General features: G+C 36.2%; 1 protein-coding gene across 1 annotated transcript in view; it reads left to right on the top strand.

Moving 5' to 3' along the window:
* Positions 1 to 4: 4 nt before the first annotated feature.
* Positions 5 to 24,915, top strand: part of PSPC1 (paraspeckle component 1) — a gene marked incomplete at its 5' end in the record, with an annotated part of 38,183 nt that continues 13,272 nt past the window's right edge. The window contains 6 exons of the mRNA XM_009864521.1: positions 5 to 100; positions 1,856 to 2,157; positions 4,681 to 4,776; positions 5,718 to 5,914; positions 11,237 to 11,321; positions 12,422 to 12,530. Of these exons, the coding sequence (XP_009862823.1) occupies positions 5 to 100; positions 1,856 to 2,157; positions 4,681 to 4,776; positions 5,718 to 5,914; positions 11,237 to 11,321; positions 12,422 to 12,530 (885 nt within the window). The remainder of the gene's footprint in view (positions 101 to 1,855; positions 2,158 to 4,680; positions 4,777 to 5,717; positions 5,915 to 11,236; positions 11,322 to 12,421; positions 12,531 to 24,915) is intronic.

Raw genomic sequence — 24,915 nt, 5'->3', positions numbered from 1 at the left:
CGATATCACTGAGGAAGATTTCAAGCGCCTCTTCGAGCGCTATGGGGAGCCGAGCGAGGTTTTCATCAACCGGGACCGCGGCTTTGGCTTCATTCGCCTGGTGAGGATTGCGCGAGCCTCCGGGGCTGCCCTTGCGAGCGCGAGGCTTCTGTCCCTTGCCCCGCTCTCCTTTCCTTGGGCGGGTGTAAAGAAAGCTCGTGGGGGCTCCTCCTCCTCCCTTTTTCTTCTCTCTGCTCGGGCCGTTTCCTCCCCTTCCCTTTCCTTTTCACCCCTCCCTTACTTGCCTGCTTTGTGAGCAGCCTTCGCAGCCCCTCGCGTTTCCTTCCCGCCTCGCTACGAGGTGCTCGGCTGCATTCGGGACCCCTTGGCCAGTTCCCGCTTGCGCGCTGCTGCCGCGCTAAATGGAAAATGGGGTTGCGCCGATCCGCTTTGTTCGTGTAATACCTCTGTAAAGACTTACTGAACTGGGTGAATTTGTCGTACTTAAGCACTAGAAAAAAAATCCTTTCTGCAGAAGCAGATCTCGGCTTGTACAGTTCGAGTATACGTTTCGTCTGTGAAAAAAACCCATTTTTTTTAAAGACTAGGCAGGATTCTTTTGAAGCACCTCTGCTCACATATCGTGAAAAAAGAACACCTAATCTCAGAATTGCAAAGAAATGGGACCTTGGGTTGTTTAAATTGCTTGTGGCCAGATAAGACTGAATTTCTGGGGATAATAGTCCATCAGTAGGCCGAAGTTGAGCATGCAAAAAAAAAAAATCATCTGAAAAGCATATGATACCGTAAATGCCAGTTTAATGTGCAGGCTTAGTTTTCAAGACTGCCGCGTTTAAAATGCACTGATTTATATCATTCTGGGAATAGTTTTAGAGTGCTTTGGGTATCTCTTCTTATGATCTTTCTAATTATTTTGCTGGCTAGGATTTTTATTTTTGGTTATGATTTTAAAGTTAAGTGCTTGTGGCATATTGCCGTACAACTTTTACCCTCAGAATCCCTCAGCCTGAAATAGAGAAAGTGTGATACAGTTACATGTAACTACTCGGTTTTGTATGCAATACAGATTGCATATATATATATAACTTTTACGTGACCTTCCTTTTCTGTTGTATTTAGGGAATATGTTATTTTTTGACAGTTTAGTCAGTTGAAATATGGAGAAAATGGCTGTCATCTAAAGAATAATTTATTTAAGAGATTGCAGGTATTAAACTTGGTGAAAATCTCTGAAAAGAGAAAAAAGGCAGTTGTTGATGCCAAGTGCCTCATGGATGTGGGTGCAGAAAGGCAATAAACTCGAGAATGAACACATAAGCAAAGGAGGTAGTTGTTTCATCATTTACTGTTGAAATTTGAATTGGACATCCTTCACCAGTGATGATGAGCAAGTGTGATATTTTCACTTTTTGAAAAACAAAAACCAAAAACCCCAAACGCCTTAGATCCTGTAGCACCATCTTTGAAAATAATTTCCTACTACATGGAGCTAGGGATACAGGACAGAAACATCTGAGTAGGTAAATATAAAAAAGCTTCAAGTTTTCAACTCTAGTGAAAAAGCCTCTACAGGGCAGCACAAAGAGAAACTTGTTAAGTCCTCTAATGTGCAGCAGAAAATTGCACGTGTCATTTTTTAGAATAAATCATGGAGGATGACAAATGCATTTTTTTTTCCAATTAATGGGCAGGAACTTGGGGTTTTTCTGGGGGGGAAGGTGTGAATGACCCTGGTATTAATGTGCTCAAATTAAGGAAAAAAACTTGCTACTTTGTGTAGCGAGGGGGAAATACAAAAGTGGTATCTATTGTCTCCGGAAATAAAATATTAAAAATACTTTGTGTCTTGAAAAAGGAATCTAGGACGCTGGCTGAAATAGCGAAGGCAGAACTCGATGGTACTATTTTGAAGAGCAGACCACTTCGAATTCGATTTGCTACACATGGAGCTGCCTTAACGGTCAAGAATCTGTCACCTGTCGTTTCTAATGAGCTGCTGGAACAAGCATTCTCTCAGTTTGGGCCAGTGGAAAGAGCCGTCGTCGTAGTAGATGATCGTGGCAGAGCTACAGGAAAAGGTTTCGTAGAGTTTGCAGCAAAACCTCCAGCAAGGAAAGCTCTGGAAAGATGCAGTGATGGGGCATTCTTGCTAACAACGTAAGTTCAAAGGCTTTTGTTTGAATCTGATGCAAAGAAAACTGCATTTATGAGTATTGCCTGGTTTTTATTTTATTTTCAGGTTCTGAAAACCATGAGGTGAGAAATTGAAGTGTTTTACATGAATATCCCAAATACTCCTGTCTGTGTTTGTTGTATTTTTTTTGTGAGGAAAACCATCTTTTTATGCTTACTGTTTACATGACTTGTAGTTACTGAATGAGAGTCCCATAGAAACATTTTGCTTTTCCTTGTCTATATGCAGTATTAGTGTTCCTTCTCTGTATAGCAGGGTTTCTTTTTAGCGAGACCTTTGTTTTCAGTGATTGCGCTCTTCCTGAACCCAGTAACTGCAACAAAATAATATTACTCTGTTTCTTAACAAAACAGTGCACCATGTTACTGATACTTCTGTAAGCTTAGGAGAGTGTTCCCGTGTTTTTCTGTTTCAGAAGTTTTATTTGTGGCTTGAGAGGACAGAAGTACTTTTTTTTTCTTTTTTTTTTCCTTCTTAAAATGATTACACAGATTCTGCAATAGTTTATGGAAGCAATCTGGAAAACTTACTATTTCAAGGGCAAGCAAGCTTGGAAATTACAGCACTTCTTTCTTGTATGTCTTATGTGCTTGCTGAAGGGAGTTGTTAGCTGCTGTGCTTTAACACATTCACTAGTGACATTTTCAAATGCTTTCTTAAAGACTGTGTGAAATTATAGATATTGAGGACTTTTTTAAAATTTATTTTTATTTTTCTTATTTGTGAAAACAAGTCTGTGATTCCAGAGCATGGAAGCTTGCTGACATCAAAATTTGTATTTCTTTTTGTCTTCCTGCCCTGTCTGTGCTGTTGATCTTTTATCCACTTGAAAACCTTCTGTTACTTCCTTAAGCCACTTATCCTTGCTAAAACAGCAGAAAACTATTTAGCTGTTTTATTGGGTTCATTTTTGGTTGTTTGAGGATTTGAAGGTGCTTACTACCCATCAGGTCCAGCAGATGATAAGACAGGAGAGAACTGAACTGACCTGGTGGCTACACTGTGCATTCAATCTGGATATGCCTTCACTGTTATCAGTAGGTGCCAGAAATTTGTTCGTATCCCCTGGGTTTTCTTGGCAGTAGTATCTGAATGGAAGCATGGTGAGTCAAACAAGGGAATTAATCTAGTTCAGTGTTACATGGATGCTATTCTTGGCATGAGAGATGTGACAGGGAAAAAAAGCTGGGATATGAGGGGAGGGTATTCTTGTTTTACCAGCTGGATGGATTAGTTGGATTGAAATGACCATCTGACTGTGGCTTGAGTGAATAAAAAGTGCTTGATCTTCGTCTTGCTGAGGTGGCTGACATTTTCTCTAATGGCAGTTGCAAAGATAGCTAGCATTAATCTGCTGCTGTGATACTTTGATGTTTTGATTTCAGAATCTAAAATTTTACATTTTTGTTTGACAAACCCTTAGCCCTTTCGTGGGCTAAATATATCAAAACTAGACATTTCAAACACTAAAGATTTAAAATTGTTGTTTTAAATCTTAACTTGTTAACAGCACAGTTCACTTGCACTTAAGTGACAGAACTGATAGCAATTGCTGTGCAGATAACATCAGGAGAAACAGTTGCTGGGTAGAGCTCTCTGATTCCAGACTTCATCTTTTTAATCTGCACTTGATGCCCAACGTTTTCTTTTCCAGCTGTTGATCTTAATTTTTTTTTTCTGTGAAAAGATCTGCAAAGTAAAGGTATTTAACAGAATAAGTAAGTTCTAGCATTTTAAAATATGTCTTTGGCTCTTTTATTATTGCTCTAAGGTGTGTATTATGGGCAATGCTCCTGAGGCAGATGCAGAGAGCTTTTTACACAATTCAGGATCCTTATACTTCTGTCCTTGGCAATACTGAGTAATACTTGCCTCTGATTACCACAGATAATGAGAATTCAAGGAAAAGATTTTCAAAGATAAATTAGGATTCTGATTTTTGAGAGTATGGTTGTTCAAAGAATGGATTTTAAATGAGAAATTTTTTTCTAATTATCGCTGGAATATTAATGCAAAATTATCAAGCTGTTCTCAGCGGTAGATTAAATTTCAAAAGTAACGATATTCCATGGACATATGCACAGATTTTGTTGCTCTGTTTTGGGTTTGGTGCTTTCCCAATATAATTATGGCCCCTGTGTTGCCTTACTGATGAGAACAAAAAGATAGTTCATTCTTAAATATTTTGTACTTGTTTGTAGATAGATTTGAGATTTTTCTTAATATTTGAATACTTCACAGCAAACAACCACATCAAGTAAATTGCGGTTTCTAGGCCAAATAGCTGGTTTGGAGTATAGAAACAATTATTTTCAAAGATAATTCTTAAAATCAGGATTCACTGAAATTCTGTGTTTCAAGAAGAATTTGCAAAACACAAGAATTATAGGTAACATATTAGTTTTCTGGAGTGTTTCTTGAAAATTTTAATGTAACTTTAACGGCTTCATTTACGATTCAGTTACTAAATTGAAACTATCTTCCAGAACACCTCGTCCTGTTGTTGTAGAACCAATGGAGCAATTTGATGATGAAGATGGGCTTCCAGAGAAACTAATGCAGAAAACACAACAGTATCACAAGTAAGTTGTCTTTAGCTTTATTTTATAAAACATGACTTATGTACTTAGTTAACTTGGTATATATGTACTTATTCTTTTTTTTGAGTTTGTTTAGCAGGAAGTAATATTTTGTATGCTGTATTAATCTGTGTCAAGGGCTTAAATAGGACCTTGCCAAAATTCCCTAATCATAGTAAAATTCAGGCTTGACTTGATTTAACATTCTGTGCATTTACAGAAGATTTCTGGCCTGTGCTGAAACCAGTTGGAGCTTGCTGCGAGCCAAGCTATAGTGTTTTATGGGTTAGGGGTGTGGTCTGATCGTGCAGAGATTTGTGTACTCACAGAGTTTTTGTTCTCTGAATAGCCCTCTAACTGTGTGGAATGTAAATATTCACAGCTTCCGGGGTTCAGATAAAACTTTGAGCATGACTTGAGAAAGTGAGTCGGGAACACAAAGTGGAAGAGAGCTCACCTAATCTGATAATATTATTTTTTAATGCTGGAAATCGATTGCTGTAGAATACCAGTTTTTAGAAGTGTGTCACTGGTAGTTACAGTGTTAGAATGTGAAAAAAAAGTCACCTTTTAACGTTTAGAGATTTCAGCTAATATTCTGAGCTGTCTAGTAAGCTTTGATATTTATTTAAATAACTGGTTTTACGAATTGACTACTTGCTTTAGAAGGCTGAACACAGAGAATCTAGTGTTGCAGCTTAATATTTTGTACCAAGGTAAATACGAATCTTTATTTTAAAATTGCATAAATTGAACAGATCTTTATTTGGACAATTTCTCTGATAATGGTACTTGTTTTAACAGCTGAATTAAACTTTGACTGGTTTAGAATGTAGTCATCTGACAGGTTGATTCAAAGTCAGATCTATTCTTGAAGCAATTGTTTATAAATGCTTTGGTTACAGCTCTTGATCTAAATGTGTCCTTATCTATATTTTAACTGTGGAAAGAGAACAGCCTCCACGTTTTGCTCAGCCTGGAACATTTGAGTTTGAGTATGCTTCACGGTGGAAGGCTCTTGATGAGATGGAAAAGCAGCAACGTGAACAGGTTGACAGGAACATTAGAGAAGCCAAAGAGAAACTAGAGGCAGAAATGGAAGCAGCTAGACATGAACATCAGCTAATGCTGATGAGGCAAGGTAAAATCAGATAATCTACCAGTATTAATTTTGTTTTGTCACAGATGTTGTGTAGCATACCGAGCTGTGTGTTAGAGTTTTTGCCAGATGCTAGTTAATTAAATGTATTGAACTGTGAATAAGGAAGTAGTATTTCTGCTTACACATATTCCTTTGTGATTTGCAGGGATAGATTAAGAAACTGAGAAAGGAGTGATTGCCTAGGTCTGTTTTCTTCACTTCTTAAATTTGTCTGGTCTTAAGTAGTTTATGTAAAGAAGTTAAATAGTAGCTCCACATTCATCAGTAGTTATTTTCCATTTTTGGTGTTGCTTTTGGTACTAGATGGGACTATGTACTGTTTGTGGACTGTCTACAGGAAGAAAAGAAAAATGATAGTTTGTAATTTTGGATGTTCTGTGCATCTCTTGATACGATTTTTAATGTTCAAGTAGTTAACTTCTTTTCCTTAGAAACCCAGCTGAGAAGTCTGATGTGTGAGTAGTAGTATATGTATGTAACAACTCCAAATAATCCACGGTTGCCACGGATTTCAGTTCTTGAAATTTTAAGATCAAGTATCTGTCCTTTGTAATTTCTTTGACGTTTGGTCTTCTGATAGCGTCGAGGAAGAAAAGTTCCTCCAGTTCCAGGGCTTTCAGGCCCTGTTTTTAAGAGCAGAGCTGGGTGGATCTTTTGTTTCTTGGACAGAGAGGACAGTAACAGGCCGAGTATCTGGTACTTTCTACTTGTTAGCCTTTTCCCTAAAACACATTTTTCCAAAATGCTATGGACATGGAATCACTGCTTTCCAGTTCAGAACTAATGAGTTACTACCTGGTTTTAGTTACCTCTGTATGACTGCTAAGTTGCAAGACTTGAGTGGATAAAATTAAAATGTAGTGCAGATCTATCAGAAAGGATCTCAAGTTTTGTTGTATGAATGAAACACTGAAGTTTGGGGTTTTATTTAAACCTTAATTTAAGGGAGATTTTGGCTACCTAAAAAATTTTTTATGCCTGAGTGTTAGATGGTAAGACAGTACAATAACTACTTTGATAGGCTGCATAAGAGTGCCTTGTTGTTTTAAAGGATTTTGAACTTCTTGAGATCTTAAGTAGTGGATGCATTTAAAAACTTAAACCTGGATAACTCAAGCAAGCTCTCTGATGCAATTATTTGGCTTTACATAGTGCTTACTCTGAAGAGTGGACATTTTTTGTTGGTTGTACAACTTTCTTCTGTGAGACTGGTTTATCTGGGTTTGTTTTTTTTTTTGCTGACTTGAATGATGTGGATTAGAGTATTCACTGGATGGGTGGAATTAAAGCACTCAAATGCCTGACTAGATTGGATGTAAACACATGGTCTTTTAAAGTACGTTTTAAAACATTTTTATAACTGATAAAGAGATTAAAAGGAGCATGTTTCATCTTTTTATATAGTATTCTTAAATCTACTGCAACTGAAAGTTGCTTTAAGGAAAAGTTTTCTTTTCCTGTTTTTTCTAAATAGACATACTTGCTTTCAGTGTGGAATCACACTGTTTTACATAAGATCTTGTACTAAAATACAAAGCATATTAAAATAAACTGTTTTGACATGCCAAGTAGTTATTGCAGTGCCTGAAATGACAACTGTCTTTGTTTCTTGATTTATTTTCCAAGCAAAAAATTTTAAAGCATTTGGTTTGTATGAAAGCGTATATTTATCTTAGAGGTGATAAATGTGAATGTAACAAAAATGCCTATAATAAACAATATAGCCCTCCCTTTTCAATTAGAGGCACGTTTTTAATTTTGTATGTTTGTGTGACTGATATTGGTAAAAACGCTTCAGTGCTGAAAATACAGGTTGGATAGATGTACCATTGACTTAATTATTTGTCAGTATTTGTCAGTGCTAATGATCCAGTTCTAGAACTTACAGGGTTTAATTTTTTTAGAATTTAGCCACCTGTTGCCTCTACTTGGTGACAAGGTCAGGATTACTTTTTCTTAAACTGTCATGCCTTAATCATGTTTTAAGCTGAGACGAGAGGACAGTTACCTGTTTATTAAAAGGTCTGGATGATTAAACGTCAGAGAACAGTGTAACTATGATTTGTAGGTTATTAGGGTTTCTCTTAAATATTTTTTCATTCACAGTGTTCCTTTTTTTTGAGTATGTATGAAGGTCCACTTTTCTATGGAAAAGGAAGAGAATTACTCCTTCCTTTCAAGAGCAACTAGACCGTGAATGGTTTTTGGTGCTAATATTCCAGTGAAGAAACACGCTTTTTTGTTAGTGTGGGAGGAGGATTTTTTTTCTTCCCCCTTTGATTAACAGAGTACTTCTCTTTGGTAACGAATAACATGGATTTTTGTTCAGATAATTATATTTCTGCTTATTCACCGGCAGATGTTTAATTTGCCAGGCCCTAGGGATTCGTAAACATTCCTTCTGTTTTAATCTTGCCAACTCTTCAGCTTCAGTGTATGTAAAAATAAGGTGCTTTTTCTCTTGTGTTTATTTTCAGACATCAGCTGCTTCTAAATCTTGCTGGTCTGAACAGTGTCTCTGGATTTAGTTCATATTGTGCCAAGAATATTAATTATATTAGTGAGATTGCATCACAGGATTTTTAAGAAAGATGCAATGAAACTTTTGAGGCATCAGAACCTAGAATTCATATTTTTGTATGCCTGATGCATAAGCCACAGATTTAAAGGTGAATTAAGCAGTTATTCTGAAATATGTATATTAGTTGTCAGAAACTAAAAATAGGAAGGGTGAGCTTACTAGAGTCCGTATACTCCTGTGAGTGAAGGTTTTATAGAAATTGCTTTTTTGAGAGCTAGTAGGGCTTGGACATGTTGGCTTGAGTACTCAGATTTTTGTGGTGTGGTATTAATACTGAAGGTATACTTTGTTCTTTTGATATGTGTAATTTTTCACATTTAAGTGTCATGTTTTGACAGATTGAGTCAGAAATAATTTGTAATGCAGAATACATGTTTCCATGTGTAAGTAAAGTGGCACGATGTTTCTGATCTGCATACTTCTGGAGGTATGCTTCAGACTTTTGTAAATATTCTCTCATAATGGTGGTTAAATAGTTCATAAAAATACTGGAAAACATGACTGAATTTAACTATTCTTCATCAGTTATACAAAAGCAGGGCCTTTGTTTTCAATTTTAGAACCTCAGCCTGAAAACTCAACAGGTAACTTAAAGATCTTCTTGGACTTGGTATTCCTGCTTGTAGGATTAACTTCTAAGGTGACAATACGCTTTCACCTTCTGTCCTTTGCTCTGCAGAAGGCTGAGGATAAAGTGAAGACTTTGCCTCTTTTAAGCACAACAGAGTGTGGAAGCTAATAATAAAGTTTTCCCCCCCCCCCCCCTTTTTTTGTCTCTGCAACTCTGCTTTAGCGCAGTTTTTTTATTTTTTTGAGAAAGCGCCTGTGTCCAACATACATCAGTCCAGAATTACCGTCATTGCATATCTTTTGATATGAATGGCTCTGTGAACAGCCTGAACCTGTAGATCTGTATTTTCATCTGGCTAATAAGACTTTGTGCCAAGATTCTGCGGTTTTGAAATGGTACTGCATCACAGATTGATATGTTGAACTTGAAAATATTAACAACTTCAGGAAAGGCCATAATCAGAACTATGCTGTAGAAGAGAATTAAGAGGATGCTGGGAAAAGTAGGACTCGAAACCTTAAGGATAAGAGAGAGTAAAGATAAATGTGTAGCAGTTAGAGGTAGAGTAGGAAATCCTGTGCTCGCTGTATTAACACAAGAAAAAGGGAATGCTACATAAATTTGAAAGAGCAAGAACTGAAAAGGAAACGTCTTTTTCCACAGTGGACAGTATTGAGCATAAAACAGGTCAGCTCTTGATCTCAGTAGTACCCTGAAACAACAGAAAAGTTATTTTTAAAAGGAAAAAGTGCACTTGCACTCTTAAATAATCTAAGGTTTATTTAAAAAAAGTTCAATTGTGGTGCTCCCCAGGTATCAGGATAGCAGTAACCAAGCCTTGTGTGGCAAACGCAGTTTGAAAGAATCAGCTCGCAGATTTTGTGATTTGAGTGAATCTTCAATGTAGCCATACTCTGTTGAAGTGTGAAATGTGTTAATTTTGCAGAAGGGATTGGAAAAGAGCCTGCAAAATGTACGTGAGAAAGGACTTCTGATGTCAATAAGGATGCTGTGCGAGAAAAAAAAGTATCTGATAATCTTCTTTGTTAGGAAAGAAAACAAATACTTGATATTTTGGTGAAATGTACTGGTCATTGTAGTTGTTTTTGGATAATAAAGATTAAGTTGTAATTCTATCTGCTGATGCAAGTTTGAGGAAAATGATTTACGTAGCTAAAAAGATGCTTTAATTAGTATAGTGAGAAAAGGCATAGAGAAGTGTGTGGAGTGACCGAACGTAAAAACATATAATAGGTGGTATAGTGGAATGTGTCTCGTGGTGTCTATAGATAATGCCGTGTGGCCAATATCCTGTGAAGACAGAAAAGGCAAACAACAGCTTTCTAACAAAAGGTAAAACTAATATACGTTTCCAGGCAAAAATCAATGATGTGACTGGTCAGAAACTAACTAGTACAGCACAAGTAGTTACTGTTAGATATGCCCTGCTTTTTAAGGACATTTTACGTGCTTTTTAAAGATTATATGGTTGTTTGTTATTTGTAGTGTTAAAAGGTGAGTCATAAGTTGCCAGAGCAGTTGTGATAAATCTCTGTGGAGACTTGGATAGCGTGCACATCCAGTCCATATCACTTTTTTGTCCTACATGCCATGCAGTGGTCTGCAGTAGGTAGCGTAGAACATAAGCCCATATATACTGTACGCATATTCTTACTAGTGACTTTAGCAATACACAACATGGTGAGAAAAGTGACGCCTTGCACTAGATGTAAAAGCAGGATGTGGTTTAAGAGATTTGATAGTTTTTTCTCATTTTCTTTCTTTGAAGACTTAACATTTCTGTTTTCGTTACCTGCTTCAGAGTCTTTGCCAGTCCTCTACCTTTCTGTGCCAGTCCTCTACCTTTCTGTGCCAGTCCTCTACCTTTCTGTGCCAGTCCTCTACCTTTCTGTGCCAGTCCTCTACCTTTCTGTGCCAGTCCTCTACCTTTCTGTGTTTCTGTGAGCTGCGGATCCAGTGTGTTTTTTCATATGCTAAGCTTAGCTTTATGTAAAGAAATTAGTTAAATATGTTGAGAAATTTCTTTAAAAATTGAATGTTAGAACTATAATCTGACAGTAATAGCAGTTTACATTGTCATATAGTTGATAGGCAGCTTTTATCTTTATTACATTTTAAATCCTGTTAGATCTCATGCGGCGTCAAGAAGAATTGAGGCGTTTGGAAGAACTTAGAAATCAAGAACTTCAGAAACGCAAGCAGATACAGTTGAGGTATTTTATTGTCTTCTGTGCAAAGCTGGATCATACTGCCACTGTAGGCCAGCATGAATTTAGATGCTGTAACTTGTAGAGCTTGCTACTGATACCAAACAAAAATATTTCTGCTGCCAAAAAGTTGCTTTTCAAAAGCAAAATGTCACATTTCTGTTATGTACTTGAACAGAAAAGTGATCACTTAACCTAATATAAAAGAATAGTTTGAGGTATTTATTTTTATTTATTTCAGCTTGACAATTCTATTGCAAATTTCTGAGCTCCCTAAATAGCTTAGCAGTGTCTTTAATGTTTTGGTTTTTTTTTTTTTATATATTATTTATTTTAACATTGCAACTAAAGCATAGCTGTAATCAAGCGGTAATAGATGTGAACACACCTCCAAGATGGTTTAGAAGTGGACCTGATAGAACTAGATCATGGTTGGACTTGATGATCTTGAAGATTTTTTCCAACCATAATGATCCATGATTTCTAAGATTTGCATGTGGAATAGTAGCATTGCAAATTTATAATCTGACATGACATTTTTTAGGTATTTTCATTTGATATTCTGATATGTTGCAAACAGTTCTTCCTTAAAAATCTGTTTCATAAAAATAATTATCTTCATACCTCTGCTGAAATTGAAGAAAGCAGACATAGTATCGTCACGTTGATTGAGTTTGTACTTTCTGTGTTAAATACCACAAGAAATGTAGATGAGAAAAAAGAAACACCTCTTCATTAAAAATGTGTCTTTTGGCAGTATTGAAATGATTTAAGTCTTGTTAAAAACTAGAATATTTTAACGTACTTACCAATGTATAGCCAAAAGAACAGGTGTAGAATGTGCTGGTGTCATAATGACGTGTATTCCAGTTAAAAAAACCCAAACAACAAACAAACAAACCCACCAAGAAACAACCACAACAAAAAACCTCAAAAAAACTTCATAATCTCGACTCTACCTAATGGGTTTGAAATGGTGCCTTACACTATAGAAAAAAATAAAATTACCAGTTCTGTTTTTATGCTTGATCTTATCACCTGAGACTGAATACAAGCCTGAACAGGTGAAGAGACTAAGTTGACACGTTTTTTGAAAAACATTCTAGACATGAAGAGGAACATCGACGGCGTGAAGAAGAAATGCTGCGCCAGAGGGAACAGGAGGAATTACGACGACAGCAGGAGGGAGGATTTAAGCCAAATTTCATGGACAATGTAAGTAAAATTCTATGGCGAAAGTCCGAATTGCAAAAATTTTTCTCATTGTAATGTTTTTATATACCAGCTGTTGAGTTGCCATCTTCTTGTTTACTGTTTTTCCTTCAGTATTCCATCATTATCTTGAGTTGAGTGGTAAAAATTTAGTAGTGTAGTTACATTCTTGTATGATGAGATTGTTGTTATTTTTCCTACAAGGTGATGATGTAACACTTCAGTTAGGTGAAGGTGCTCAGATAATAATTTGGCTTTTTTATTTGGGAAATTAATCTGTCCTTGTAAGGTGATAGAGTATTTCTAAACAGGAGGTTATGGGTATAAAAGACGATTACATGAGCAGGTGCCCCAGTTTGACTGAAAGTCAAAACCAGTTTCGGTTTGTGCTTAACTTAAGAATAATGTAGTTCAGAAACAAAATGGGCGGTGTTAATGTGGAGCCTAAAATCACTCTTCTCTTTCACCCTACTGTAAAACTAGATGAGGAAAACAAAATCTTTATTAAAGGAGACCAAAAAATTATAAAAGTGGAAAAAATTTTGCCCTCTCCTGTAATGTCTACATTTTTTGTATTAGTAATTTAGATGTGTTCTGCCTCTGAAGACTCATCCTGCAGGACTTGCAAAATGGTGGTATCAGAGGAGTCAGCTTCTAATTTTTCATAATAGTCTATTTTGGTCAAGGATATGATTTTTTATTTATTATTATTTTCCCCTACCACCTAAAGCAGGTAACAAACACAACTTGTGTTGTGAGTGCTTTCGTTTCATGTGAGAGGGATATCCCTCACTATTACAGCTGGTCATAGTGCTGTAGCATTGAATAAGCGAATCCACATAGTGCTCTTCTGCATTATTACAATGACTGTAGTCTGCAGGAGGAACTTTTGTTTCCCTTACTGGTACAACTTGATACATAAATTAAGCTGTTGGTTTCTCAACTACTTTCTGATTTTGTGGAAGAAATACCTATGTTATATTCTATAATAACATTTTCTGTAGAGTTGAGAATAATATATGTGTTCTGAGATATCCTAGGAGGCGTTAAATAAAAGAGTACCAGTTCTCAGTAGGATATCTTTTTTTCCCCATCCTCTTAGTCTTTTTAGTAAAGATGAGGAGGAAGCAAAATTGTTCCGTTAACGTCACTAACAGCCATCGATTGATTTTGCTGATTGTGTTTTGAGAAACTTGGAGCAGAAAACAATCTGTATTTGCTCATACTGTGGAAGAAAACTGCTCTCAATACATCTGTTCTTTAGAGCGATGAAGCCGAGGCTTCAAAACTCGTCCTTTAGTGTGTTGGCACATATTAAATGCATTTTGTGAAGGAGCAGACAACTGTAGTCTGAGGTAATTTAGAAATAGCACTTAGCTTGTGACTTCTGCAGTGCCAAATACAAAATTTCATTTAACTTTAGTATCTTTAAATATCATCTTTTGGAGTGGCCTGACTTTCTTACCCTATAAGTTCCCTGCCAAAATCCTCCTGTGGCTGATGTGTGAGGCCCGTGCTACTGCCTGCCAAAGCTGGAGAGCCAACCCACAGGGTGGAGATGGCAGTAGCTTTTTCACATTATGTTGCTTTTAGGAGATTGTGGCCTATATCCTACAGCTTGAGGTGCTGGGGAAAAATAGCATTGTTGGCCACAGCAGCCTCTACTGGTTCGGTTCATGGAGGTCTCTTCAGATAATGTTACTTAGCCTCTGTGCTTGAATTGCTTGATGCAGTTGGGCCATCCTCATGCTTATCTGTATCTTTAAATTATGAATTCTGTGTGAATAGAAGCTGTTCAAGTGGTGTACTGGGCATAGCAAAAATGCAGTGTCAGACAGGAAGAGGAGTGGTTCAAATGGAAAGCACTTCAATCGCTACAATTAATTTTTGTGAATTCTACATGATGAAATTTTTTTGAGGGGAAAGGCAAACGATGGAAGAATGTTTTTAAAGAGTGTAGCTTTCCCACTGAGTTGCGTTTCTAGAACTTTGTGTTCATCTGGAACTAATTAATTCCCTGCAAGAATATAGAGATGAGCTGTGCAGTTACAACCCTACCAAAAGTTTTTTTATAAAGAAATATATAGTACAAGTGTTGTTTTTCAATGTCATGTGAAGTTGAAGTGGCACATACAATAATTTTAAAAAGTTTTCTCTAGTCTTTAGACTAGTATACTGGTCATGTGTTGACTTACTTATTCCTAATGTCCTTTGAACTTCAAAAGGGGAGGAACTGAAACAAGATTAGAAGTGATGTATTTATTTATGTCCTTTAGCAACCATTTAGAATAAGGGCAGCTATGTAACTTTGAGTGTGGCCTGTCATTTTGTAGATGTTCATTGTAATTTGTCTTTAAGTAACTGTACTTAAGTTGTATAGTGTGAAATAGAATTGAGAAAGTCTTTGCATTTTGCAGCAACAAGTGTAAACCATTTCTGGAGACGATGAAGTGATACATCAAATCTTTTTTCAATTTAGTAGAATTTCTTAAGTAGTTTTTTTTTAATTTATTCTTGCTAATACTTGTTTAACGTGGGCAGACTCCATCTGGTAATTGCTTCTAGTGTCAGATAACCATTGTACGTACAGCTGTCCTCTGTTTAGAAGTTGCCTCTTGCTGGAAGTTGCATTTTATGATACTGGTGCATAGTTTTTGCAATATCAAGTCTAGGTAAACTCTTTTGGCATAATCCTTACAGCATATTAAAGTCTTCTGCCAATCACATATTTAGAAGGACAATATTAATTGTTTCTAATCCTTGTTTTTGTTTCCAAAAAGCTTTGAAAACTAAGCTTCTTTCACTTATATCTTACCCTTTTTTGCTGTTTGGTATGTAAGAAGGACTAAAATGGTAAGTGCAATGACAACCAGAGTTGGATCCTCTCATATAAGGCTGCAGTATTAGATTTTGCTGTTTAAAGTTTCTTTCTGTGTCTTTTCCCTAAGTTGCTAAACTTCAATTTTTCAGTGTAACAGTTTTTGAAAAATGATGTATAATCAAGTTTAATGCGATCACCAGTTACTCAGTTTAGTTACCAGATCATAAAAATATTTTCTGTATGGGGATTTCTCTTTCTGAAGCATTCTTTTTTTAATGGTAATGTTGTATATTAAAAATTGGATTGCATTGTTTGTTAATCTAATGGACAGCCTCGTGGTGCCTAAACAATTTTATTAATCTAGTTGTGGGATCTCAAGTAGATAAGTTATTAATAAACACTTCAGTATTGGTTGGAGGTTTTCTCATGCTTTGCAAAAGTTGGTGAGTGCAAATCTGCTGTTACAGCTCAATATATACGTATTCCAATTTCACAATAGCTTAATCAGGAAACTTGTTTTCCTGTGATATTTTGCTACTTTTTATTTTGCGTACATATTTTTGCTGAAAGAGGAGCTTGCTGATGGTGATTGGAAGCAGCATTTTTTCAGCAGCACATTTAAAAAATACAGTACTTCTGAGTACTAGTAATGTGGTAATTGTTAAAAGTGTGCAACAGTTACTATGTAGTTATGAATGGCTTACATAGATTTATGTTGTTAAATCTCAATCAGAGCCTTTTTACTAAATAATTCCAGTTCCAGGAACTGCTTTGATTCATGTCACCAACTTAGAAGAATGAAAAATGTGACTTGGATTTAGTGTAATAAAATAGCTTTCATGTTTCTATAAGAGAGACCAAAATGTGGAGGAGTTAGTTTTATTTTTACGGTCCTCAGGTTTAAATTTGTAGTAACATTGCAAAATAGTGTAAGATGGGTGTGTTGTACTTCATGAAACAATAGCTGTGATACCAGCCTACAGTTTACAGCTCTTCTTCCTGATGGTGTAAAGAGGGAGATGAGATTTTTGGATGTGCTTGTGGCTCTTCAAGAGAACTCCTCCCTTTTTTCAAGTATAACTTGGATGTGTCAGGAACTGTTTCCTGTGAGTTAAATCGATTTCAGCTTCTGAATGCTTCCTTTTTTTTCATCTAAGACTTTGTACATTAAATACTTCACTTTTTATCTTCTAGACTTCTCAAAAGTTATTTGTAGTTGTTGTTTTACTTTCCTTTCATTTTTCTTACACAGAAGTACTACTGCTCAAGTATGTTATGGAAGTATCAGCACAAAGTGGCAGCCACTAAAGAAGTGGAGATTGCAGTGGACTTGAATCAAAATCTGTAAGACAGATGAGAGCAGGGGAGTAAAAATAGCACATCCTAAAACAACAACAAAGTTTTTAGCTTCATGAATTCCATTAACTTGAGTGAAAGACCCACATATATTTAGTCTTTATTCTAAGAGTTTTGTCTTTCTTTGGAGCAGTTTTTAAATATAGGTTCCCATATTATTATTTGGAGCCTGGTGAAGTGTATCTTATCCCTCACTTCTACATTTGCTTTTAAGTAAAGTAGTAGATGTTTTTGAAACAAGTCTGTCAGTTAGATTTTTGTAATTCTGAAATACTTTTTTGCACTTGGCTCTTAGTTGAACAGAATTCTTTTTTTTCTCTTGTCTTCTGATTCCACTATGCTCAAAAGCTCCATTTATGTAAGAGGTGTAAATTTGCACTGAATGCAGAATTGTTTCCTACCTTACTCAGAACCAAAGCAGATTTCCAGTAGCAAATTTTTTTTTAAAACTCAATTGTTTTCTACTGCTAGTAAATTTCAGTTATTTTATCGACAGCCTAGCGTACTTAGAGCTGATGGAGGTCAAGTTTTGTGAGGTTGTATGAAAAAAGTCTCTTAAACTAAAAGCTAAGCTGCTTTCTTTTGTTGAGCTTGGTTGGGAGAGATGAGTTAAATCCTTAATGCAATCCAGCATACATACTTGTGGAAGAAGTAGCTTAAAGATCCTTAAAAGCCTTTTAAGGTAAAACTACCTTGCGGAAAGGTAGATGATTAAATGTAGAACTAAAAAAGAAAAAACAACCTGACAAAATATTTCTGCTTCTTGGCCGTGGTTTTATACTTCAGTGATACAGGTTCTTCCTATGCATAAAGCAATATATGCTAGGCCTTCAAGCAAGCAGTTTATAAATATGCAGTTTGTGTTCTTGTGGGTGGTCTCAGTTTTGGCAGTAGCACTGATTTTTTTATTTTTTTTTTTATTTTTGCAGGATTGCAGTGATACATATCAGTAGATAGATACTTAAATCTTGCATTTCTTCCATTCCTCAGTGTTTTAGATGCTAAATTTGGTGCTTTAGGCAAGAACGGTAATTCCTTAACAGGTCTTAAAATACCCAACGCTGTATTATTTTCAGGCAGTAAATAAATTCATTTTCAGACTTTAATTACATTGCAAGATGTAAAAAGTATTTTAACTCTTTTAATATGAAAAGACATTGCATAAAAAAATGCAGAACTTCAGCGATCTTTATAACGTATTATGTACATGTTTGTATACATAAAGTGATTAGTGCAATAAAATATTTTTGGTCGTATTTGTTCTGTGACCATTTTAGGATGGTTCATAACTAACTTTCCAGATTATGGTTTTATGTGTATAAAGGATGCGACTTAAGGTAATTTTTCAGTAATGGAGCAAATAATCATAACAATGTTACAATTAATTTATAATTTTCTATTTCAATATGTGTGAACTGTGAATGTTTAGGGTAATGTGATAAGCTTTTCTTGCGTTGTGTTGTAGATGTTTAGGAGACTAAACTATTTTACTCTGAGCACGTACTAATAACTCTTTCATGTTGACTTGCAAACAGAACAACTGACCTTTCAGAAGTAACTTTTGCCCCTTAATGTGCTGTCAAATGGGCATAAATCTCCAGTATGAATTTAGGTGTTGTGGTACAGCTTGTAAACATTTCCAGATTTGTTCTCTTCTGCATTAATTGGTAAGGATTTTTTTTGGTCTGTATTCTTCAGATTATCTGGTTTTGTTCATAACTTAATTTTCTTTCAGTAAGACTTATGGATGAAGAACCTGCATTTCCAGATGCTTCTTATGCAGTGGCAAAATGATGTCAGTCTTTGTCAGTCTGTTTCATGAGGCCTCAGGTTCTGTAGATGCCATTTTTATTCAGTTATTAATGGAAAGACTTCAAATGCATCTGGTGTGCTTGTTTATAGAATACTCTGTTTGCATACTTAGCTTCTATTTTGTAGGTTTTACAGATAAAGAAATTAACAGTTAAAGACCAGATTTAATAAATCTGCATTCCATATTTCTAATATAATTTCTGAAAATTGTTGGTGCTCACAAGTTAAATAATCTACATGTGTAACTTCTTCAAATACTGAGTTCTTCAGTTTTTCATCATCTCACAAGTAATAATGAGGCTTTTGTAAATAATTTGGGAAAAAATCTTTGTTAATGTGTTTAATAAATGCCCTACATATTTTGAAGAAGCTAAATTGAATGTTTGCCTTAATAATTTTCATTTTGTCTTCCTCAGCTACTGGAATTAAGTTTGACTTGGAGTTTGTACGCATATTTACCCAAACTAAGAAGAAACTAACTTTCAGTTTCAGTTGTCTACTTGGTACCTGTTTTGGACTCATCCACCTATTTAAATCCTGAGATCTTACTTGGTGGCAGTGAGACTTGCAGCCAAAATATGTTCCTCTGCTTAGAAAAGTTTATCTTTATTCAGAGGGTCTGTGGTGAAAGAAAGAGTAAAATACCTAAGAAAGTAGTAAGTGAAATTTATGTTGAAATAGTATTTTTTGATGTGAGGAACCTGTTAATGCATCTGTGGCTTAGTGCGAGGAAAGCTTTATATAGATCTGGTTTCTCTCTCAAGTGGCAGTGCCCTCTAAATATTTTTTTCTTAGTGTGAACAGTGAGCATCTGACCTTTTGCTTAGCCTCTAACTTTGCTTCAGTAGCTCTCATGGAGTGGAAAGTTTTTAATAGTGGTAATGCAGTAAACCAAGGCATAGAAATTAACTTGTCTTAGTGAGCTTGCCTATCTTGAATACCAGGCTAAATGCTATTTTTAAATTAAAATGTTTAGGATTTTCTCATGCCATTAGGGTATTTCACAAGCTTCCTTTCTGTAGCATAGACGCCAGTTAGGCTTATCTCATTACCAGAGCTAATGCTTGGTTTGGGTTATTAAATATTCCATGAGGAAAATCAATTTAAGTCTGATATTCCTGCATTCCATCAAGTCTTTTTTAGGTTCCACTTCAATTTCTGATAGACTGTTAGATTAATTAGCATTTTTAAAGGAGTATTTTTTGGAAAAGTTGATGAGTTTCTGTAGAGTAGAGCTTTTTTCGACCTGTTCAGATGGGGACTTAATGTCTTGGATAATAGAAACTAACATTTAGAGAGTCAGTTAAACATATCAAAGTTTTGATGTTTTTTCCCAAACATTATCATAGAATCATAGAATGCATTGGGTTGGAAGGGACCATTAATGGCCGTCTAGTCCTGCCCCGCTGCAGTTAGCAATTTTTCTTAATCCATTTAGATTTGTTCAGATGATGAGCTTCTTAAACTTTTGATTAAAATACTAGAATTCCCTGGTACAGTGTATATTGTTTTCCTCAGTCAGACCAGTGTTTATTGAAATATGAGCGTCTTCATTCAAGCTTGCCTCATCTTGCTCCTCTTTTACAGTAAATGCCCTCCAGGCCGTGTAAAAGTACTAGCTGCAAAACTATGGAGCTTGGTTTCCTTCTGGGAAGTTTCCTTGATGCCTCTTTCTTCATGTTTTGTATGTTCCAGTGCTGTATGTTTGGACAGGCCCAGAACTTCACTGGGGAAATCCTCAACGTTAAACTGTTGTGATTGTATGAAACATTCATAATATTTATAAAAGACTGCATGTGTTAGAATTTTTTCCTACAGGACATCTTTGTAGCAATGAAAAACTGGCTTTCAGCCTCCTTTTGGCAAATACTTGTGTATTCGAATTACTTGGTAACTCAGGTCAGTTATGGATTAGCAACTGCAATTGGACTATGTTTGGTTGCAGTTTAGTCAGCATATATGATAACTCCTTGGTGAGGAAAAACTGTTAATCCAGAAGTTTTGCAGAAGAGTTGCTTAGTGTATCGTGGCTATAACGAGCGCTGCTTTTACCATTGATTTTGCGATGTTGTATTTGGTGTTCTTTTAGTTAGATTTCTACATAAATACTTCATGATAAGGTTATTCTTGGCTGGTTAATTCTTCATGTAAATGAACACTGATGAGTTTGACTTCATTTCGTCCTTGACCTTACAATTGGGGGAAAATTGTTATTTTGAGTCAGTCCAGTGCTCCTTCTGTTCTGACATTTGCCTAGATTTGTTTCGTATCACTTTATAACAATTTTAGAATGGTTTCATACCAAATTTCAGTTAAATATTTTAGTGTATTTCTACATGATTGTACAGTTATCCCAGATTTTGTTACCAAGTTAAATAGCCCCTCAGCTACACACGCATCAGGGTGAATTGTGGAGTACGTATTACTAAATCATTGCAACTTCTGTGAGAGTGAGATATCCTCCATGCTCTTGTGGATGTCTCTTGATACTTACGTACTCTAATGCCATTTCTTTAGCTAGAATAAAACCAGAATAATTCTAAGCTGCAGCATAAAATTCTCTTAATATGCCTCTGAAGATATGCATATATTATTAATGTAATTATATTACATATCAGTTGTGAACTTGGTGATACAGTGAATATTGCTTTCAGAAAGTAGTTTTGCAGGTAAGTAAGCAGTTAAGTGCCTTAAATTTATTACAAATAAAAAATAATTATGTTCAACTGTTTAGCTATTTATGTCTTTCATTTCTGCAATTCAAAAAAATGAAGTTAATAGAAGTGGAAGAAGTATTTTATATGTATTGGTTCCATGGATCCAAAATGGCTCTTACCTTAGCAGAACCAAATTAAGTGACAGTGTTGCAGTGAGGAAGTTGCTATTAAGAGAGTTAATACATAGAAACCTTCCTTTTTATAGAAAGGATTTCCAGATTTGTTAAAGTGGTTACATTCTCTAAGCACCTTCATCTTGTGAAAAATGATTTCTGAATTTTCCTTTAACATATTTGAGAAGCGGTATTCTACCTTCCTTAGGAGTGTTATTTCTTAGATCAAGGGGAATTTTTGGCCTTTTTTCCTGTCTAGTTTACTTTTTACCTCAAATTTAAAAAAAAAGTCAATCTTTGACTATGTTTTAATGGTTTACTGTGAATGACTTTTCCCTGCAGACAGGTTTCACTCTAAGGTCTGAGCCGTTTTCAGTTGACTTTTTCTTGAAAGAATTTCAACCAGCTCTTAACTTGCCATGTTGCATTGGTGTTTTTCTGCAAGATTTTTTAGTTTTTTCCGTTGCTAATTTTGAAGTAATAGTGAAATATATTTCTAGGCTGGAACAAGTCTGGTGTGCTCTCTGAACGTGGATGACTAGCAGGAGTGTTTGGGAGTATTTTATGTAGTGAAAAGTAAATTTATTTTAGTCTTTCAGTGGTGGGGTTTTGGTCTAAATTTTATGAACAGAAAATACTTTTTTTTAAATCCAGTTTTACTGTGTCATTGTGTGAGTGTGTACTCACCTGCAGGATGTCACAGGTCTGCTCTCTTAGAGGTGGAATTAGCTAGAACCTTTTGGATTAAAAAAACCCAACCAACCAACCAACCAACCAAACAAAAAACCCGAGAAAAGGACACCTGAAACGTAAGTGAAATCTGGTGGATAAGATGATTCTTCTGAATCACAAAGGAAAGAAGAACCTGGACTTCTGCCTCTAATATACAGCAGTCATATTTGGAAAGTAAGAAATAATTTTTTCTAGATCAAGATACAAGTATACTAATGTACTCGGCTGTCCTCCGTCTTAGATTTTGAGGAGAACTGAAAATCTTACAAGCTATGTTGAAACTACTCTTAAAGAAGAAAGATTTTCAGAATAATGGTAGTTAACTCCTGCATGCTTTTGTTACTCTCAGTCAGCTTGCATTAATAAGACTTGGCAGCTGCTATGGATGACAGTCTTTTTGAATGCTGATGTGTATGGTTACAGTGTTTAGTAAAACTGTTGCAGTTGCTGGGATCTTTCCCTCTCCTTGATGCTGGCAAGTTTGAGGGGCCTCCAGGTGGACTGTGGGCTTCCCTCTTTCAGATTAGCTTAGTGGCTGTCTCTTCTATATTAAGTAGTGTTTTTCTTTCAGGGGATTATTAAATGTTGCTAGTTAGCAAGGTGTCTCCTAAATGTCTTTGTAACGTGAGTGATGTTAGTGCAATTAAACTGCTTTCTTTTCCAAAACTGTCAGTGTAGACCTGACTTGAACGTCATGTGAAGACTGATGTGTTGAAAGGAAGTCAGCTTTTCTTCATGCTGGGTTTTGCATCCAGTTGTAGGAGGATGACTTAAAAAAAACAAGACCCTTTGGGAGGATTGCAGGTACTTAACACCATACTCTCCCAAAGAAATCTCAGCTAAGCTATGTTACCTAAACAAAAGAAGATCTTAAACTGTCTTCCATCTTGTAAAAATCAGAAATGGCTACTAATGAAGTGAATTGAGAGAACGTGGAACTTTTTTGGGGGACAGTTTCTTCTAAATCTGTAAGAAGTGTTTGTGTGTTCTCTCACACACACACAAAACTCCAATGTTCCTGTGTGTTAGTAGATGCAACTGAGAGGCTTTTCATTACTTAGTTCACGAAGTTGCGTAATGAAGTACTATCCTATGCAATTCTTCATCAGTTCTTTGTAAAATACACTGATATATGTTACAAAGTATATTAGGACCGATGTGTTTAGTATGCTGTGGTAGCTTTCTTGCCCATTAAGAGACATTTAGTATTTTTATTGCAATATGCCTGTGACTTTTAAAACATTCGAGGTAAGTTTTGGGGGGGTTCTGTATTTTTGAAGAGTAACTTCTGCTTAGAGTAGTAAATATTGTTAGCTTGTTTTAACTGCATTTTTTTTCTGTGGTGTTTAGATGCTGAGGGCTATCCTTAGCAACTGAGTACTTTCCAAAAGATGCAGAAAGGGTATGAGGGAAAGCCCCACAGAAGCTCAAGGTTTTTCTTACTTGTTCCCAAAGCAAAAGGCAGAGAACAAAGACATAGCACACTTTCGCTGTTAATTAGTTTTAAAATAATTTATCCTATTTTAATAACATTGATACTTCCTTTACAATCTTACTGATATGGAAGTATTTCAGAAATGCGCTGGACCAATAATAGATCTTTTCTTTCCATAAGCGAAAACTGGTTTTTTTGTTAACAACTATAATTATCGTTGTTACTACCATTAGGAATGTTTCTCCAACTTACATAATTTGCTGGAATATATGTATCTGCATATATTTCACGCAATGCATATTCCCGTTTTTACTGATGAGATAGGTTTTTTCATGTTTAGGATATTTTAATGGTGTAACATAGTGAATCATCTCCATTAACTCTGTTAATGACTTGAATCACCAAGGAGGATATTGGCTTTAACTATCTGGCCTAGCCCTGCTAGAATGTGTTTCTCAAAGTCCAAGTCCTGTTCACGGCTGTTAAACATAATGAAAAATTATTTTCATTAGACTTCCTCTTTAAAAATAGAACTTTATAGTTCCCGGTACGCTACATGTTTTATACCTACTTTTGAGTTGTTATCTAGTGCTAGTGTAATTTTGTGTTAGGTGAGAGGGCTTGTTTTTTTTTTTCCCAAACTCCAGAGTGGGAACTATTATTCAGTACATAAATTTTTGAGTAGTTTACACAGAATCACAGAATGTTAGGGACTGGAAGGGACCTCAAAAGATCATCTAGTCCAATCCCCCCGCCGGAGCAGGAACACCTAGACGATGTTACACAGGAAGGCATCCAGGCAGGTTTTGAATGTCTCCAGAGAAGGAGACTCCACCACCTCCCTGGGCAGCCTGTGCCAGTGTTCTGTCACCCTTACTGAGAAGAAGTTTCTTAAATGTAAGTGGAACCTCTTGTGTTCCAATTTAAACCCATTACCCCTTGTCCTACCATTGGTTGTCACCAAGAAGAGCCTTGCTCCATCCTCGTGACACTCACCCCTTACATATTTATAAACATTAATTAGGTCACCCCTCAGTCTCCTCTTCTCCAAGGTAAAGAGACCCGGCTCCCTCAGCCTTTCCTCATAAGGGAGATGTTCCACTCCCTTCATCATCTCTGTGGCTCTGCACTGGACTCTCTCAAGCAGTTCCCCGTCTCTCTCGAGCTGAGGGGCCCAGAACTGGACACAATATTCCAGATGTGGCCTCACCAGGGCAGAGTAGAGGGGTAGGAGGACCTCTCTCGAGCTACTAGCTACTCCCCTTCTAATACAGCCCAGGATGCCGTTGGCCTTCCTGGCCGCAAGGGCACATTGCTGGCTCATGGTCATCCTGCTGTCCACCAGGATCCCCAGGTCCCTTTGCCCTCTGCTGCTCTCTAATAAGTCATTCCCCAACCTATA

The sequence above is a fragment of the Apaloderma vittatum genome, unplaced genomic scaffold (genome assembly GCF_000703405.1).
Source record: "Apaloderma vittatum isolate BGI_N311 unplaced genomic scaffold, ASM70340v1 scaffold11842, whole genome shotgun sequence".
Classification (NCBI taxonomy): Eukaryota; Metazoa; Chordata; class Aves; order Trogoniformes; family Trogonidae; genus Apaloderma; species Apaloderma vittatum.
Note: the sequence above shows the minus strand (reverse complement) of the source record. Positions and strands in the feature narration are given on the sequence as shown.